At 35.9% G+C, this 21,184-nt stretch overlaps 1 protein-coding gene across 14 annotated transcripts in view; it reads left to right on the top strand.

Moving 5' to 3' along the window:
• Tlk (Tousled-like kinase) overlaps positions 1–21,184 on the top strand; it is a 475,437-nt gene that overhangs the window by 192,042 nt on the left and 262,211 nt on the right. For 11 of the 14 annotated variants that reach the window (XM_072536709.1, XM_072536711.1, XM_072536708.1 and 8 more), the window contains one exon: positions 4,202–4,287. In XM_072536709.1, coding sequence (XP_072392810.1) covers positions 4,216–4,287 — 72 coding nt within the window. In that variant the 5' untranslated portion in view covers positions 4,202–4,215. Of the gene's footprint in view, positions 1–4,201; positions 4,288–17,272; positions 17,325–21,184 lie in introns of those variants that run through there. The other 3 variants (XM_072536716.1, XM_072536714.1, XM_072536721.1) reach the window with 2 other exon arrangements.

The following is a 21,184-nucleotide window of genomic DNA, read 5'->3' as shown; positions in this document are numbered from 1 at the left end:
ATATCTGCTTGTATTGGCGGATGGCCCACGGTGCCGTCTATTTGATGAGAAGGAGGAAGCCTTCTCACATGTCCTTTAAAAGTGCCCGACACTGGCCTACCAGAGGTGACAGATCCTTTGTTCGGCCTTTATGCAACCGATAGATCCCCTAAAAAGACTTGTGGCTATCTGTGGGGCCACAAGGTTAATAAAGGATTAAGCGTTGGTAACGGCAGGAAGAGCTCAGATTTGGAGCCTAGACCCCGGGAACGCCGAAAGTCAGGTCCTTATGGGCATAGTCCGTATGATAATGGACCCATGGGTTTCCATTACTAAGAGATTTCTGCCTAGACGAATTGGTATGACGTGGATACAAATTATAAATCTTCATGCCAGTGCTGTTCGGTGCATTCGTCGTCTGTTTGTTTTGCACCATTTAGAAAACATAGGTTTGGACTGAATCCTGAATTCGGTTTTGGATTTATATTCTCGTAATAAAAGAATACTTAATACAAAAGAAAATATGTGTGGAGGGACAGAAAACTAATTATACCTAGAATACTTTTTATATAACCTGAAAACATGTTAAGAAACTGTTGTCTCTGCACTATTATGTGGTGTATAAGTTAATATGAACATGATCCTTTTACAAATTAACTAGATTAAGTATTATCAAAAGAATACAGAATGTTAAAAATATATTTACAATAATACATATCATTCATAATAAATTATACTTTACTCTTTACTAATAATTCTGTATTATTTTAATAACAACAATTTATTCATGAAGTATGGTTAGTTATACGTATTAAGTAGACTTTCTCTTTTTGCATTTCAAATATGACTTGAAATGTAATCAAGAAACAAGTAAAATAAAAGCAATGATTTAAAATTAAATTAATAAAATACTTCCGAGCGTTCCGAAAAAGTTGTTTCGTAGTGATTGAGAGTAAGAAAATAAATGGGCAAAAATGATGAAATTAACATTCTGGCTATATGCATATGGATGACGAATGTCAACATTTAATATATTATGCAAATTTGCATACGTTAGCTGTCGGCTACAAAGTTTATATTTACAATTAACAAACATAAGTAACTAATGAGCTAATTAGCAAGTAAGAGATGTTATTTAGATAATCGAATGTACGAGGAGGGTAAAAAAGTGTCAGGTATCAACAACTAGCTATCCATATTCCTAAATAGAAACTTTTTAGTTTAAATAGAAATTTTTTAGTACGAGGATGCAGATTTAATGATGCACTTCAAAAGTTTTTGAGGGAACAAATACTTGTTAGTTATTTTGACTAATGTTAAAATGTATAATTTTAAAACCACAAAACACGGCAGCCCTCAAAGCTAATATATATTTCCTTCTGTTACAACAAATGTAAACGAATAGACAATCTTCTTCTTCTTCTTCTACTTCTTGGAGATCTTTCGATCTGTTTAATTCTGAAGTTGCCTCTGGTTAATTTCCTGGGAGGTAGATTGCCAACTATCCCTCCATCTTTTAAGTGGTCTTCCTGGAGGTCTTGAACCGGGCGGGTTATTTTCTAGGGCAATTTTTGGGAGTCTATTCTCATCCATTCGTCTTACATGACTGTACCACATCATTTTACGCTGCCTTCCCCATCTTACAATATCTTGAGTTTTGCACTGCTCTCTAACGTTTGTATTTCTCACCCTGTCTCTTCTTGTTTTGCCCACTATTGTTCTTAGGGTTTTCATCTCGGCAACCCTTAGCATCTGTTTCGTTTTGTTGGTATCTTCGCGCACTTATATGCCATATGTCATGATCGGTCGTATGCAAGTCTTGTAGATTCTAATTTTACTATAGAATATACAATAACAAATAGAAACGAATAAATAACATATTATCGAGTATCCCGCTTATCAAAAATATTAGTAATAAAATAATTCGGGAAAAGGAAGTATCGCAAGAGTGGAAAACAAGTATTAATACATTAATCATCATCCCATCCCAACCGGACGAAAATGACAGCCCCGATCATATCTCAAAGTCAAAGACATTATCAATAATCCACAAGATAAGGCAGAGATTTTCAAAAATCACTCCAGGCCGCACTCGTCTCCCCTAATAACTCCAATTTTAGCGAGCGATCTAGAAGGGATGCCAAAAGGAGAGGGAAGACCTACTCTACTACCCTCCAATGCACATGGGACCCCGTTTTTATCCGATGGTGGCTCCTGCGCTAGAGGACACCGTCAGGCTAATATAGCTTAAGTAAAAACACATTTTCTGGACCTGGTGGCATACACAGAAGATGTCTGGGAGTTTTTTTGTATTATCCCGCTGCTTACAAACATAATCAATGCATGCCTTTCGTTGAACTACTCTTCTACTCCTTGGAAGGTAGCCAACACAGTCATGATTCCTAAACCAGGGAAATATCCAACCAGCACTGAATCCTACAGATCATCTATCTCTCTACTGATCACTCTAGATAAAGTCTACGAGAGGATCCTAAAGGAGAGACTCATAGAATTCCTAGACGCACACTTTATCATCCCAAATTTCCAATTTGGATTCACAGCTGAACACTCCTCACAAAATGCGTTGATTGAAGCAGCAATCTTCCTCGATGTTCCTTTGATCAGGTTTGGCACACAGGCTTAATCGAAAAGCTTCACCTTGCTGGACTGCGTATACTCCCTTCGTAAAAATAATCTATTCCTATCTCTCCAATCGGACAATCCGTGTCAAGTTCGCTAACACGCTATCAACACCATTCACTCTACCAGTAGGCATCCCCCAGAGCTCAATTCTATCACCAGTATTATACACAGTCTACAACAGTGACATCCACCACCCGTTGGCTATATCAGAATCAATACTATTATTTACTGACGATAATACAATCCATTTTGCAGGAACATACAATAGGAGGCTGAGACATGCGTCTGTATTCGAAAGAGCACATAACCAGTTGAACAAAATTGTCAGTTGGTGCAACAAATGGAGAGTCACACTCAGTCCTTCCAAAACTCAACTAATTTTATTCAAATCCCGCCACAGCTGCGATGCTTGGGAGGTCATTTTAGCAGGACTCTCGACTGGGACATTGACATAAAAAACACCCTAGACAGGGTAAGATAAAGAGCTAGAATCCTGGACGCGCTGTCTGGAAAACTCGGAAATACCTCAAATAAAACTATCTCTTGCACACCTACAAGACTGGTCATCAGGCCTATCATCTAATACAAGGCGTGCGTTGTCGACGCGTCACTACACCGTCGCCAAACCAACGCCATTGTGACAACAGAAAGGAAAATCCTCAGCACTAATTCACCAGATCGCGAATCTACCATCAATAAAGGACAGATTCCGCTCTCTCAGCAAAATATACGTCCTCCGTACAATATCTAGCTTCAACAACAGAGGTATGTAAAGTCTAAGGACTCCTTGCCACCGCCGAGGGCATATACTCACCAGGCACCATGCTCCCTCAAACAAAAGTTTCAATTCCTCCAGCCAAGCTTCTACAATTAGCTGGTAACGAACTTCCTGATGAGTATTACGATATCCTCGAAACAACCCCCCTCAATTATTGCAGATAAAATAACTGCACGCCAAAAACGCTAATTCAGAGTCGTTCCTAGTATGGCTGGTGACATTGGAGGTATCTTCTGCTCATGGCTTGTTTGGCTAGTCTACATTCTCCCTCGTAGCGCTCCTTTTTCACACTACCACTATCAAAGCCTCCACCCTACAGCCGCATACCACTCCAAAAAACCACTCACTCGCAACTAACGGTGCTTGCCCCCCTCAAAAGATCCCTTATAAAAAGGGAGCAGCTTCTCGTTGAAGAAGCGTAAGCTTAAGTAAGGCACTAACATTCAGATTGATTGCCCAAAGAGTAGTTTATACCTGGTCAATTACAGAAAATATAGACTATTAATAAATTAATCTTAATATTTAATTACTTATTAGGTGGTTTATCGTTTTTATCGCTTTTTCTTCTTTATATATTTCCATTTTCTTTCGATAAAACATCTGTTTTAATACAGGATTATATCTAAAAAAAATTTAAGTAAAAAAAAGTAAATGATGGATTAATTTCTATACATTAGTTTTGGTATAATCAATCTTCTTTTACCCTTCCTCATTTAGTTTAATACATATTTTTTCAATATAATTTTTTTGTAGTGTAGGTCTCCGTAAATGTTTTATATTTATTTATGTCTCATGTTTCAGGCGCTGGAGTGAAGATGGAGCATTTCCAGGCGGCGCTCGACCCCCGGAAACAGGAGCTCCTAGAAGCGCGCTTTCTTGGCGCTAGGGTGAGCTATTTTTTATATTCATTCAACATAATTTTTGCAAAAAACAATGTACATGGTTTCGAAGCGATTTTAGGACCAATGGTTTTAAATGATTTCAAGAAAAGATAGTATAAATAATATATACTATTATAATTTACCAACGTCAAAATACGTCAGGTATCATGTCTGAGAAATTTCCGACGGTATAGGGGAACAACAACATCGTCTTTTCTGCACACCAAACAAGAAACTAAAATGGACACGATAATGGAAAACCGTAAGTTCTATCAATAATTCTGGTAGTATTGGAAAGCATATTAGGGAGATGCAGTACACATAGGAAATGTGGTTAGGCAGACAAATGTGATTCTTATTAAAAAAATACCAGAAATGGAAAGGAACGAACCTTAGACGATGGAACCGAAGAGATTTGAATAAACTTTACCAATACCTCATGGTGATTAACAAGAAGTTAATGCATATTTTTTAGAAATAGAAGTGTAAAGTTATATTTTTTAAGTATAAAACATTCCAAAAAGATGAAACTCAACATACTAGAAGTATTTATTTATTCAGCGGTACAGGTGGACAAATATGACGAGTAGAAATGGAGGATGAGTTAATGATTGTAAAGAGTCCTATCTACCAACGACAGAGAGCGACAAACAAGAACTCACAAAAAAGTTTTTTATTCTCCTTGATTGCGTGAAAAAAATTTTTTCGCAAAAATGTTGCATAGAAATAAAAATAAATACAAAAAAATAACACTACGGTAATTATTATCGGGATACTGATAAATATTGCATGCAAGCAATATGAATATTTGCAAAATCAAGTTTTTATGGAAAATGTTGACCAATAAGTTCAAACGCTCAAGGATCGGTCTACAGCTGCTATTTTTTAAAAAGTTCGACAACGTAGCAGTTGATAATTCAAATCAATACAGTTACTTACCTACTCCTATATTTGTAATATGTAAAGCTAAAAATGTAAGAGATATACGTATTGCGTCGGCCATTTTGAATTGATTAACTTTGACCTTTTCGGTACATATCTCCGGTTCTGATTTCGAGACAGTCTTTGGTATACAGGTTAAATCAAATGTTAATCTTTTGATATACTGGAAATACCTTTTTGTGTGATATAATTATTTAGCATGAATCTCATTGGTAATTGAGCTGATACAAATACTGCTGGACAAAAAATGCAACACTGTGGATACGATTATTTATTTGGATCAAAAGTGTTTATTTGTAAGTGTTATCTAATAATATATACGTGATACGTGAAATTTTTACCTCGCTATCTTTTCGTTAACTGGAGTTTTTTTTCTTTTTTTTTTTTTTTTCGCAAAAACAAAGTTTATTTAAGATAAGACAGTTTATTTCAATTTTTGGAATGTTTTTGATTTACCAAAAAAATTCAAAATGTTCGTGTTCGTCTGCAATTTCTTGATTTAAGCGGCTTCGAAAAGGGACGCATTGTAGACCTGAAAAAGCCCGCTTTTTGTTTACGAGAAATGTCACGAAGAGTTGAAGGTAATCCATCAACGGTGTTAAGAATTTAGAGGAAGTGGTCCAATGATGAGACTTATCGTCGTCGTGGAGGATCTGGACGTCCAAGAATATTGCAAGACCGTTATTTGCGCCATCTTTTGCTCTCAGAAATAGACGGGACAGTGTACATCAACTAAAAGATGATTTAGTTGCAGCTACAGGAAGAGTAATCTCAATAAGAACAGTTAATCAAAGATTACTTGGAATGGGACTGAGCGGTAAAACCGCATTCGGTGTTACCTTTGACACCACAGCATAAGGCTCGACGCTTAGAATGGTGCAGAGCTCGGCAAAACTGAAATGGCCAATGGAATTTCGTCTGCTTCAGTGATGAATCTAGGTTTTGTTTGGGTGACTTTGATGGGCTCAAAGGGTAAGACGTTTTCGAAGTGAGACGAAATATAGACTTGGCTGTTAAACTTCATACAGCAACACAACCAAGCATTATGGTATGGGGTGCTATACTCTGACAGCTCGACGATATATTGGTGAAGTACTGAAACTGGTTTTACATCCCTACCTCTAAACCGTTCCAAATTCTATTTTTCAACAGGATACCGCAAGACCTCATATTGTTCGCAAAATCATGGAGTTCATACAAGAATCTGGTATAGAGACTTTGGAATGGCCATCAAGATCAGTTGATTTGTCGCCGATCGAACATGTGTGGGATATGGTAGGTCGAAACCTAAATCAATTGTCACGTCCCCCAGCAAACTTAGAACACTTGTGGCATAAGAATAATCTGGACTCTGACAGCTCGACGATATATTGGTGAAGTACTGAAACTGGTTTTACATCCCTACCTTTAAACCGTTCCAAATTCTATCTTTCAACACTATACCGCAAGACCTCATATTGTTATGGCCATCAAGATCAGCTGATTTGTCGCCCATCGAACATGTGTGGGATATGGTAGGTCGAAACCTAAATCAATTGTCACGTCCCCCAGCAAACTTAGAAGACTTGTGGCATGAGAATAATCTGGACTCTGACAGCTCGACGATATATTGGTGAAGTACTGAAACTGGTTTTACATCCCTACCTTTAAACCGTTCCAAATTCTATCTTTCAACAGGATACCGCAAGACCTCATATTGTTCTCAAAATCATGGAGTTCATACAAGAATCTGGAATAGAGACTTTGGAATGGCCATCAAGATCAGCTGATTTGTCGCCCATCGAACATGTGTGGGATATGGTAGGTCGAAACCTAAATCGATTGTCACGTCCCCCAGCAAACTTAGAAGACTTGTGGCATAAGAATAATCTGGACTCTGACAGCTCGACGATATATTGGTGAAGTACTGAAACTGGTTTTACATCCCTACCTCTAAACCGTTCCAAATTCTATCTTTCAAAAGGATACCGCAAGACCTCATATTGTTCGCAAAATCATGGAGTTCATACAAGAATCTGGAATAGAGACTTTGGAATGGCCATCAAGATCAGCTGATTTGTCGCCCATCGAACATGTGTGGGATATGGTAGGTCGAAACCTAAATCGATTGTCACGTCTCCCAGCAAACTTAGAAGACTTGTGGCATAAGAATAATCTGGACTCTGACAGCTCGACGATATATTGGTGAAGTACTGAAACTGGTTTTACATCCCTACCTCTAAACCGTTCCAAATTCTATCTTTCAACAGGATACCGCAAGACCTCATATTGTTCGCAAAATCATGGAGTTCATACAAGAATCTGGAATAGAGACTTTGGAATGGCCATCAAGATCAGCTGATTTGTCGCCCATCGAACATGTGTGGGATATGGTAGGTCGAAACCTAAATTGATTGTCACGTCCCCCAGCAAACTTAGAAGACTTGTGGCATAAGAATAATCTGGACTCTGACAGCTCGACGATATATTGGTGAAGTACTGGAACTGGTTTTACATCCCTACCTCTAAACCGTTCCAAATTCTATCTTTCAACAGGATACCGCAAGACCTCATATTGTTCGCAAAATCATGTAGTTCATACAAGAATCTGGTATAGAGACTTTGGAGTGGCCATCAAGATCAGCTGATTTGTCGCCCATCGAACATGTGTGGGATATGGTAGGTCGAAACCTAAATCGATTGTCACGTCCCCCAGCAAACTTAGAAGACCTATGGCATAAGAAGAATCTGGATGAATATCCGCGTAATATGATATAGACCACTTAATTCGATTAGTGCCCTATAGAGTAACTGAGTGTATATAAAAGAGGAGCCACTCATTATTAATTTTTTGAAGAAACTGACGTTGCAATTTTTTTTATAATGATATTAAATAATAAGAATATTATAATCTATACTTCCATAAATAAATATTTAAAAAAATATTTGTCCTTCTAAATGTTGCTTTTTTTCCATCAGTATATCATTTAAAATACGAGGTATGCCATAAAAGTACCGTTTATTACTTCGAAATGCTTTGTTTTTCACTATCTACTCCATGACACGTTTCGAAATACTCCTCATTCAACTAAACAACACTTTCTCATCAGTGCACTGTATGATCTTCTACATCGTAAAATAAATATCCTGATCCTGATGGTAGTTGTCCTGTGCCTTTTCTTCCCTCAATACCAATGACATCCAATTTTATATGCTGAAGTTCTTCTAGGAGTTCTAACCCTCCGGTATTTGCATTACTCAGTTGCTACCAAAATAATCGGGGGTTTCAGAATTGCCGGAGACTGAGGGCATTACTTCTCTGTATTGACAACCTAATCTTCCGGACCTTGGTTGGGTCGCAGGGGCCAACCCACTCTGATATATACGGTTTGGTATCTGGTGTTGGTGTAAGAAACGAGTTTGAAATTTGGATAGGGTAACACTAGAATTTGGACCTGTATTCTTCGCAATAAACATTGGTGGGAAAAATTCATGAGCTCTTGTTGGCTGTGGCACTAATCCCCGAAGTAGGCCTGATTCGACTATTCTTTTATTTGTGTGTTGTTCATACATTCTTCTTCAAATGATATTTGCATTATCTGCATAATTTTTTCGAGTTTAAAGCTTAAAATTTATGCAGATTCGTTGCTCAGATCTCTCTGTTTAAATTCGGTGGTAAGAAAATGACACAAACGTAAAAATGCAATGTAAACAAGAGCAATTTTCGTTGGTATTTGCGGTATACGCAAGAGGTACTAATTACTCTCGTACTCCACAGGGGCTGCAGAAACGTTTTAGCGCGAAGTTATGAGCGGAAGTCGGGTACTTTTGGGACAAACATTCAGTAGCGTTTTTAAGTAAATAGACAAATCAACTTTGCATGAATACAAATCTCGATTATATCTGGAATCATTTGTATACGTCACTGTGTCATAAAGCAACAATATCAATATTTTTTCATTTTTCCTTATCATTAACAATAAAACCTAATACAGTTTACAAATAAGTTTATTATCAAATAGGAAATTACTTAGGTAAATATGTTGTTTAAACAGATAAATCACAATATTAAGGTAGTCCTACACCTAGAGAAAATTCTCCCACTAAAACCCTCGGGGTACAGCTTGAAGATTTTCACTATTCATCCCTCATAAATACAATGTTTTCAATGCAATGCAATGCAATACAATGTACAATTTTTTCATGGAAAAAGTGTTAGAGATTTTTCACGGTTTTATAAATTTTGCTGATGGTCATTCTTGGTTGTTCCCGCAAAGCTACAATATACCTCCATATACAGTGTGACACAAAAATCATCTAGGAAAAAATTGGATGGAAAGTTTCAACTATTCTACCAAATAATATTTAAGTATAATAGACCGGTATAGCTATGTTTTGTAAACTTACATAAAGTTTTCAATAGAATTTAACTAGAAGACGTTATCGAATTACTGTGCTACAGATGAATTCTATAAGACTTAATTAGAATAATCAAAGAGTTTTATAAAGAAAACGCAATTAAAGCGCGAGGAAACGGGGAAAAGCACATTAATATTTAATATCATTATGAATGAGGCAATAATGAACGTGCCCAAAGAAAAGGAATGCAGACGTTAAAATACTATGCTATGCAGACAAATGCTGTCCTGGTACCGGAAAGTGCAGACATCGTTTTAATACAAAAGGGAGTACATGGCAATACAGAGGAAGAATAAGTGAAAACATTAGTAATTAGCAAGCAGTGCAAAATATATCTCTATATAATATTTAGGTACAATAAATAAAAAAAATGAATAGAATAAACATATTAATAGAGTGTTGCAAAGACGTTGATTCTTAGACTGCGTGTTGATTTTCATTTTTAACCCATGTCTGTAGATTTCCTTACGACGCAGTTACATACTTATTACTTTACTAGACTTGGCAAGTCTTGAATACTTTAACTATAATAACAGTGTCGTCTTATAACTGATAAATATGCAAGCTCTTTTAACCAAGGCAATGAGAAAAAGACAACGTGGTGTTCAAATAAATAAAAATTAAATTCCAGATGATCCAGATGATCATCTCATTATCCAGCCACAAAAGTCCACTGTTGAACATAGGCCTCTTCCTTGTATTTCCAACCCCGTGTATCTCGCAATTCTTGCGCCACTCTCATCCAGTTTTTATTTTGTCTTCTTAAATCGTCAGCCCATCGTGTAGGTGGTCGACAGACGCTCCTCTTGTCTTCCTTTGGTCTTCATTTCAATAGCCTCTTTGTCCATCTCCCATCTGTGGTTCGAGCTATGTGTCCTTTCAACACCTGTCAACACTGTCAACACAAATACTTTTCCTCCAATTTTTAGTGCTTCTGATACTATTCCATCTTCGCCTGGGGTTCGATTATTTTTCAGTTTCTTTAGGGCCTTTATGATTTCTGATTTTGTCTATAGGGCATTAAATCTGATTCTTGGTTTAGTACCCCAGTTTTTACTGCAATCGAAGGTTACGTATTGTTACATTTTTCTCTTGATCTATATAGCTCTCTGTAGAACTCTTCAACTATTGTTATTATTTCATCTCCGTTCGTAGTTTCTCCATTCTCCTTAATCATGATAACAACATTTTAGTGAAACATTACTTCTGTAGTAAAACTGAGAAAACAAGAAGTTAGGTTTGCATAATAAACTTCTCAGATATTCTACTAATATATAGTGCAAAGAAAATTGATTAAAAAATCTTATTATATATAATATTATTTAAATCAAAGAATTGTTCTTTATTTTGAAATTATTTTTTAGCCATTCGCGTAATTGCTCACAAAGTTTAGCGTTTAGCCACAATTTAAAACTTACTGTTGTCTATTTCTGACAAATCTTAAAACTATAACAGTAGCAACGGACACACGGAATCAAGAAGTTTTGTTCCAACAAAACCTCATTATTTTTTATTTTTTTAAATTGTTGCTATTTAGTTCATGCCAACTATTTTTAGATTTTCTTCACGTGTAGTTCGGTAAAATAGGTAAAAATTGAAATTGATTCCCCGAACAGGCCTCTACCTTTGTAAAAATTAGCACAACCTTGAATTTTAAATTGAAGACAATAAAAAACCTCATATCTCACAAATTATTATCACCAGTATTATGTATTTGTCGTAAAAAATAAAACTGTTAAATATTGATGAGGTTCATCGATTTTGAGGGTATTTATAGGCAATTCGACGTTTACCTATAATATATCGATATATATATATATCAAATCATTTTCGATGATATACATAAGTCCAAAATTACCTGAGATAATTTAGCTAATTCAGGAAGGATATCTATTAGGCAACGAAACGAAGCACTAATCCTACAAATTTTCCGCAGCAAGATAAATCGCTGTGAAACTTTTTGGATTTGATTCGTAAAAGTGTCAGAAAAATTTGTAAAAAAATTCATAATGGTAAAATGAAAATTGCGTTTTATGCATAAGAAAAATCTTCTTCAGCCTTCACTTATCCATTGTTGGATATAGGCCTCCTCCAATTGCTTCCACGCTTTTCTATCTTTTGCAATTCTCATCCACTGCTTTCCAGCTACAGCTGTTATATCGTCTATCCATCTCTTTTTGAGTCTTCCCACGCTTCTTTTTGTTTCTCGAGGTCTCCAGAATATTACTTTATGAGTAACGACATCTGTTGGTGTCTTGTCTTGCTACATGTGCTATCCATTGCCATCTCAATGTCACTATTTTTTCCATGATGTCGGTTACTTTAGTTCTTCGACGTATTGCGGTGTTAGGAATTTTGTCTCTGAGTCCTATATTTAACATGGCCCTCTCCATGGCCCGTTGAGTTACTCTTAATTGTTCTGCCATTTTTTTTGTTATTGCCATAGTTTCCAATCCATAAGTTGCAACTGGTAGTATACAAGTGTCATAGGTTTTTCGTTTTAAGTGTATTGGGATTTTCTGTCTTTTAAAATGAAGCTCAACTTACCAAAAGCAGCCCATGACAATTGTGTCCTTCTTTTAATTTCTAGGATTTGATTTTCCTTGTCGTTTTTAATTGCATGTCCTAGATATATATATTGTTCTACCTTTTCTATATTGATATTATCTATCGTGATGTTTTCTATTCTGTTGCTTAATATCTTTGTTTTGTCGAGATTCATGTTTAATCCTATTTGATTCGATTTGTGATTTAAATCTTGTAGCATTGATTTTAGTTCATGGATATGTGTGCTTATTAGTACTATGTCTTCTGCGAAACGCAAATGGTTAAGATATACTCCATCTATTTTTAATCTCTTTTCGGCCCAATTTAGTTTTTTGAAGACATTTTCTAATGCCAAAGTAAATAACTTAAGTGAGATGGTGTCGCCTTGAATCACACCTTTGCCAAGGTCTATTTTCATAGTTTCCAGATCATCATCTATTTTTATGCGAAAAGTTGATACGATGAAAGCATCATCGTATATATTCTTAAGGAGGGCAGCATATCTTGAATCTACTCCGGCATCGTCCAATGCTGTTAAGAAAGCCCATTTCTCGATACTGTCGAATGCTTTGTGATAATCGACAAATACCAGATGTAGTGGTATGTTGTACTCTATTGTTTTTTCAATAACAGTCCGGATTGTTTGCAAGTGATCGATAGTGCTTAAACCCTTACGAAAGCCTGCTATAAGAATAAGAAAAATGCATCTCCAAAATGGATAGAAAATGAAAAATTTGCAACTACAATATCGACAGGTATACGTTTAATATTGTTAGTGGAGGGGTCCCAAGGTCGCTTAATACGAATATGATAACGACGATGGTCCTCGAGCTACATGGTGCCCAGTTTGGATCTCGTCTCATGAAGTTTTATGTTATTTTCATTCAAAATCAGTCAAAATGGGTTTAATAATAAACACCAACAAAACGAAGTATATGAAAATAAGCACATAACCATAAATCCTACGACCATTAATTATAGAAAACGACTTAACGAAGCAGTGAACGAATTTGCATACCTGGGAGCGCTCCTTATCACTGAAAATAATACCACCGCAGAGATAAACCGCAGAATTTGCACGGCCAACAGATGCTATTTTGGGCCGAATCTACTTCTTAAATCCATAATTATTATATCGAGAAATACCAAAATAAAACTCTACAAAACAATAATACGCCCAGTCCTGACATATGGTTCAGAGACCTGGACTCTAACAAAAAATAATGAAAACATTCGCTCTTGATACAACAACGCACCTTGGTAGACCCATTGGTCAGAGAAGAATAGGAAGACCCAGAACAAGGTTCCTTGATAACATCGATGAAGACATGAGAAATATGGGAATACATGCTTGGCGGAGGAGGGGGATGGACAGGAACGGCTGGAGAGAAATTCTTGAGGTTAGGACCCACATAGTGTAGTAAAGTCAGAATGATGATGATGATTATAGCAGACTTGTCTTTCAGTACAAAAGTTAGATGGCGATTTTTGAAAAATCGATACGTGATAGGGAAAATCCTATGGCAAATTGAAAATGAACACGGCAATCTAGTTAAAACACTTTTCACTTCTTAGTTCGATCATTTTTTATAATTGCAGCACTGTGTTATTAAGAAGGATCTAAAGGAATTAAGTTTTCACTGGGTATGGTGGCACCTTATCCAATAATTAAAGGCGTTATTACCGAACCTGTATACCTGAATATTAAGAATTCTCATTTACCTAATTAGTATTTTTTGTATTTCGCTCTACGTATTAACCGGTTGAAACAGCATTATATGAATTATTAGAAGGCATATCGATTCGTAATAGACATTCTAATTATTATAGTTTCTACTGGAAATGACCAAAAGTATATCAACAGTTTAATCATTAATATGAATTGTTAATCGATTGTTTAAAGAACTGCTTACAAATTAACTTTGAATCGTCAAACAATGAAGATTTTAATACCATATTTGCAAACAAGAAACCATGCAAATACTTCCGTATAATTAGTTGGCAAATTCTTTGAGCTATCCTTATAAATATGGGCGAACCTACACACGTAGGTTCGCCCATATTTATCTTGTAATTAAACTTGTATTTCGCCCAAATACAAGTTTAATTATTCAAAGTAAGGTTAGTTCAGAAGTAGTTTTATTAGAATATAGAATGAGGAGTTAGACAAGGATGCGTCCTATTACCCGTCCTTTTTAATATATGTGGTTGAATTTATCATGAGAAAGTCCCGAGAGGAGTGAACTGGTGGAGTAACGGTAGCTGGAAGAAACATCTATAAAACATTCGCTCATGACGCTACGTTAATGGTAGGAAACAGAGCAAGACATGCAGGCTATTTGGCGAAAAGTAGAGTTCGAAATCAGTAAAGTCGGCCTAAAAATTAATAAAAGAAAAACAAAAATAATAGCGGTAAGCAGATTTCATTTTATACAACTAACATACTGCTTACTTCAGTATGAGATGATAGGCATGTTCAATTACTTAACGAACAATGGAACGTACTAAAAGAGGTTTCAAGGCGAATTGCTATGGCAAAAAACGTGATGAATCGCTTAATAAAGATCTTTAAAGATCGATCAATTTTATTTCGATCAATATTTTTCTATAGTGCCGAAACTTCGACTCTTCGGTCACAAGAGCGCTAAAATATCGATGCAGTTGAGATTTTATGTTGGAGAAGAATGCTTCGAATATCCTGGACTCATCATCACACAAACACTTCTATTAAACTTCAAAAAAACTTGGTATTCAAGCAAGATCCTGTACTACTTGTCTACAGCGAATTCTTCAGTTCTTTGGGCATGTGGCCTGCAGGAACGACAATAATTTAGAAGAAAAACTGAGTAACGATAAGGGAGAAAATTGTAACATACTAAGAAACGCACATTAAAATAGAATGTACGGCATTAGCTGAATATTAACAATGAATTCTTTTTATTGATGATTTTTGCGGCAGAATGAAGAAGTACTGCGGAAGATGAACACAACCGCAGATTTGGTCAACATCGTGAAGGGCCGTAAGTACTTGGGACGTATAATGAGAAATCAAGACAGATATGAGCTACTCCAATGCATTTTGCAAGCTAAAATTGAAGGAAAAATGGCCCCAGAACGAAGAAGAATATCCTGGCTTGCTGACCTGAGAGCATGGGATAGAAGAACCTCAACACAACTATTCAGTATAGCAACCAACAAAGTTGTCATAGCCAGAATGATCGCCAACGTTCGGAACGGACAGGCACCCTAAGAAGAAGAATGAACAGTTAAAAGAATGGAAAACTACATTTCTGAATTATTTGAAAATGAAAGATTGGAACATTCTACACCGATCGCTGTAGTAGGTCCATTTATATGAGAAAGTGAGGTTACATGGGCAATACAAATGGCAAAAATGGAAAAGCATTTGTCCCCAATGAAGTGAATGCTAAAATACTTCAGTTTTTGAGAGAAAATGAAATTAAAGCACTGTGTGGTCTCTTTAACAGAATTTATGACACTGGGATATTAAGTCGACATTTATCACAATACCCAAGAAATATGCTATGATATGCTGTAATTATCGGACAAAAGTCTGATGTGTCACGTGTGGAAGATCTTCCTGTAAGGAATACATAGCAGAATATACACGATATTAGAGGAGGTAATTAGAAATACTCAATTCGGATTTGGGAGTGGCTTGGGTACGAGAGAAGCCTTGTTTATTATCCAAGTACTGATATAGAGATGCAAAGATATAAATCAGTGTGTAATAGATTTTGAAAAGGCTTTTGACAAGGTGCAACATAATAAAATGCTAGCAATATTGAAAACAGCTGGATTGGACGATAAAGATTTACGAATAATTACAAATCTAGCAGAGTATGGGTCAGACGGTCAAAGTCCAATTCTTATGTCACTAACGCCAATGTTCGGTAAGCATTGAATCTGCATTACCGGCTAACTCGTAACTTTCAAAGTTACTTTTTAAAGAGCTCAGTTCAAAACCTTAGTCAAGACCAGAACCATTTGTCAACTGGCAGCTGACCTATAACAGGTGTGTAGGTAAATGTATTAATATACAATGTGTAGTCAGAAAATTCCTTTGTGACATTTTTAGCTTGGTGAGGGTAAAACGGCTTGTCGAATCGTGACGTAAGAGACCTCGTTGGAAAGAGGGGAGGTGATGGATACAAAAACATAGAAAAAATAGACATGACAACATTAGCAAAAGGGCACTATATCATATATTCGTTGTTATTGGGCCGATTGGAGCGAGTGATGCGTTAAATGAAAGGAGAGGGGATAACGAATATGTTGAGCTAAAAAAAACATACATGGCGGCATTGCCAGTATCATATATCCGTTGATATTGGTCCGATTGGAGCGTGTGATGTGTTAAATGAAAAGGGAGGATATAAAGAATATATTAAGATAGAAAAGCAAAGTGTCAAGTACCAAGAATAAAAGTTTAACAATAACCATACTGGACAGAGTAGAGAAACTCATGTATCTTGGCAGTACTATCATTGAAGATTAATTTTGATGTTTTTTTTTTAATTCTAAATTTTGTTAACCAAACTTATAAAAAAGGTAAAAGAAATTCTTTTACCTTTTGAAATGGACTCACACAAGCAACACATTCATGATTCAAACTTATAAAATTGAACTACAAAAAAAATGAAGATATAGTGTAACTAAAAGAATATCCTTTTTTCCCATTCTATGTTCATCGGTATATTCCTTAGGTGTTTTGGATGCCTCATGGTAGAAGTATGATTGATCTAATGTCGCAGCTTAGCTTCATTACTATTTTCACAACTATTCACTTAAATATCATTTTCTATATGTAACAAAGACACCTCATGTTTGATTTACCCTATTGGTGGCCGGCCAGTCCACACCTGTCGATTACAAGTAAAGATGTTCCGATGGAACGATGTCGTTGCACCTCTGCCGTGCAATGCGAATGTGATGGTACAGTCACGACGAAAAACTTAACCGATTTCGACTGTACGAGATTTGTTGTTAGTAAAGTATTTTCTAAGGGTCAGAGCTCACGTTTATTGGTGGATATCTATTTAATGTTGTACGGTGTTGTTGCGAAGTTGTAATGACGTCGGTGTGTTGTGCAGTACCTTGGATTAGATCTGTGAACCATGCTCATGTATTTTTGGGTAAGATTTGGTTTAATTCTTAACTAAACTATTATATTGAAGTCCGTTTTATTGATATATTATGTACCCATCATTTGCTTGACAGTGATATACGGAACGTTGTAATATTGGTAACACCTTACACCTGTTGTAAATAGGCGATATAAAAACAAGCTTTTTATTACAAAAAACGAATGTTTTTCATATTTCTTTCAAAAGCACTTATACAACTTAGTGGGAATATTTAGTTGTAATAAAATAAAATACAATTACTTGATTGTAATTTTAAATTTTTGTTGTGTTTTAGCTGTTATTTAAATGGACGTTTCTTAAGTTATTTAGGAGTAATTTTACGTAATCGCTATGTAATCGATTCTTATTCGTTCGTAAATCGATTAAATTGTAATACGTTTATTTCTATGTGAGTAAAAATACAGTAAAAATCATTATATAATAATTTAAGCATGCCTTTGAACATGTAAAATAATAGTGACGACAGATTTCATTACTTAACGCTTAACTAAAACAATGACTGTAATATTCATTTCTTTCTTTATCACAGACTATTTTTCCTAGTGCTTATTTTAATAACTTAATCAGATATAGTTCCATGCATTGTGAGAAAGCGACGACAGTTAAAACCACGATTTTAGTAACTTAATCACATAGAATTCCATGCGTTTTGAAAAAGCTTTTGACACAGTCACAGCGATTTTAATAACTTTATCACGTAAAATTCCATGCGTTTGAAGAAAGCGTTTGACAAAATTGGATACAGCAAAACATTGGTATTGGAGTCAAACGGCTTCCGTCATAATTAAATATGAAGTTGATATAAAAAAGGAGTCATATAGAGGACAATTTTATATTGAATTGATTAAAAAAGAGCAGCAGTTTTAAGAAATCTGAGAAGCTTAATTAACGTTGAAGATAATTCTGAGACTATTACTGCAATCAATATTGATGCCAAGTGTCATCAATATTCTGAAACCTTGCTCACAGAACAAAGATAAATACTACATACCAAAAGGAAACACTAACAGACGCATTGAGAAACAGCATAATGATACCAATGTTCAAGAAAGGAGATAAAGAAGACCCCAACAATTATAGAGGATTAAATCTACTGAACACCGCACTTAAGCTTACCACAAAAATCCTAACCAACAAAATCAATAAACTAACAACTTTATCAGATGATCAACAAGGATTCAGATCCGGAAGCTTCTGCGTAGATGCCGTATTTGCACTAAGACAAATCATAGAAAAAGACATCGAGTACAATAAACGAGCATATCTATGTTTTATAGACCTGACAAAAGCTTTCGATCGCATATAAGTCGAAGACGTTTTACACCTCAATCAATATTATACAAACCATCGAAAACATCTACTTCCATAATCGAATACAGACAAAGATAAATGGAAAACTAACACAGTGTATACCACTACAAAGCGGAGTCAGACAGGATGGCTCGTTAAGCCCACTTCTCTTTAATATAATAATGGACGAAATAATATAAGCACGTACGTAAAGGTCATGGTTACAGAATGGGGAACAAAGAAATCCGGATATTAGCAGACCACGCCGCATTAATCGCCGAGACAGAAGACGAGCTCCAAAGATTAACACACATCTTCAATACAACGGCCAAGAAAATACGATATGATAGTATTCGCAGAAAAAAATAAATGTATGACAACATTTAAATACCCACTACGATGTAAAATCGAAATTGATGGGAAAATAATAAAGCAGGAAGCAAAATTTAGATATCTGGGAATAGATATAACTAGTAACGGAGATGTTGAAGAAGAAGTACGACAACAAAGCTTAGAAGCAAATAAAGCGGCAGGATCTCTTAATGACACAATCTGGAAAAATAAACACCTAGACAAGACACAAAAACAAGAATCTATAAAGCAGCAATCAGACCTATATTAACATACACGGCGGAGACAAGACCTGACACATCTAAAACGAGACGACTACTAGAAACAACAGAGATGAAAATACTCCGACGAATATCAGGGAAAAGTCTGTTGGATAGGAAGAGAAGCGAAAACATAAGAAGAGCTAGCATGCAATATAGAAGACTTATATGGATGGGTGACAAAACGAAAACAGAAGTGGAACGAACACATTAGTAGAATGGCAGAGGATAAAATAGTCCGAATAGCACGAGATAAGTCACCAAATGGACGAGGAAGTATGGCAGACCAAAAAAAAAAAGATGGTGCAATAATTTAAGCAATTTAAGAGGCTAATATCGAAGAAGAAACGGGCTTTAAAGCCTACATACAAGAAGGAAGAAGAAGAAGACAAAAGGTAACGCAGACAAACATAAACAGACAAAAGTAGACAAACGGCTTAACCAGGTGGTATTCCCGCTGGACTGATTAATAATGGACCACCAAACGTAAGATAAAAACGCTTAAATGTTTATAAATGAAAATCAAAGCCTGTAGCATAGAAAAGGAAGAAAGACATAGATCCCGGCGTGTTTCAGAGTTGAAGGATTTATAATTGACAATATTGCAATTCACTACAATTTCATTGCAATTCAATCGCCGAATAGAAAACAAGCTACTGGCAACAAAAATGGATTTTCTCAGATTTCTAAGATAAACACGAAAATCCCTACTAGAAAGAATTAAGAGTGAAGCCATCACAAGTATGCTCCGAAGAGACAGACCTATTATTGACAATAAACGACAGAAGTAACTCATGCGGTACGGGCATGTAAACCAAAATACCAAACGAATAATAAACTGGAAACAAATCAGGAACGCCAAAGTGATACCTGAAAATAGTGAAGAGCCAAGGTCGTGTCTGAAAGAGATCTGGAATAATAATGGAAAAACTGGAAACTTAAATCTGGAAAAGGGTTACTGGAGGGACAGAAAACACCGAGATTTGGAGATCCCTCTGATGTCTTCTTCAGGGCTTCCGTTTGTTTTGTGAGCCCCTAATCGTGGGTGGCGAAGGCAACAGGGTGCCTCTATCTCTTTTATTCAGACAATTCGGCTGTTTTTCAATCTCTATGGCCTCTCGGATAATTCTTGGTTTATAGAAATAGATGCAGGGTTTCTAGAGTTTTCAAAATCGATTTTGTGACTTGTATAAAGATGGTGTTGACCTAGAGCTGAAATTGAATCGGAATTGCGAAAAGAAATGGAATGTTCATTAATCCTATTTTGGTTTCTACTATTGGTTGGGCCTATTTAAGATCGGGAGCAGTCTGCACAAGGAATTTCATAAACTCCGTGTTGTTCAATAAATATTCTCTTTGGTCCTATTGATTTAAGGATTTTCTAGATTTTGTAAGTGATAGTTTTGATGTAAGGAAAAAAAGCTTGCGTATGATGAGGTTCTACAACATTGATGTCTATGGATCCTCCGATTAATGTGATTTTTACGGTAACCGTTTTGGACGAGAGCTTGTTTTAAAGACGAGAGCTTAGCGGATTCACTTGCATCGTTGCAAAGGCGTATTGATCTGGAGACAAGCGTATTCATTAATGACTGAATTAATTGTTTAAGATGCGTGATGAGAGTTGCCATGCACGTAGCGGTTGGTATGGATGGGTTTTCGGTAAACAGACTGTAGAAAACATATTAAAAAACGAAAATATATACTAATGATATCAAATTATCCTACGTTTCCTTTTTAAGATTATATTTTTTGTTAAATTGCAATCTGAACAGAGTGAATGAAATTTGTGTAATCAGTCACTTCTTGTACCGTCTGACGTTGATAAGGAACTTGTTTGTGTAACAATTCATTTATAACCAGAATATAGTTCACCGAATTGATATGGAAATACAATTACATACAATGAGATTGACTGCAACTGAATAGTAACTTCATGCAACGGTT

The sequence above is a fragment of the Diabrotica undecimpunctata genome, chromosome 7, assembly GCF_040954645.1.
Source record: "Diabrotica undecimpunctata isolate CICGRU chromosome 7, icDiaUnde3, whole genome shotgun sequence".
Classification (NCBI taxonomy): Eukaryota; Metazoa; Arthropoda; class Insecta; order Coleoptera; family Chrysomelidae; genus Diabrotica; species Diabrotica undecimpunctata.
Note: the sequence above shows the minus strand (reverse complement) of the source record. Positions and strands in the feature narration are given on the sequence as shown.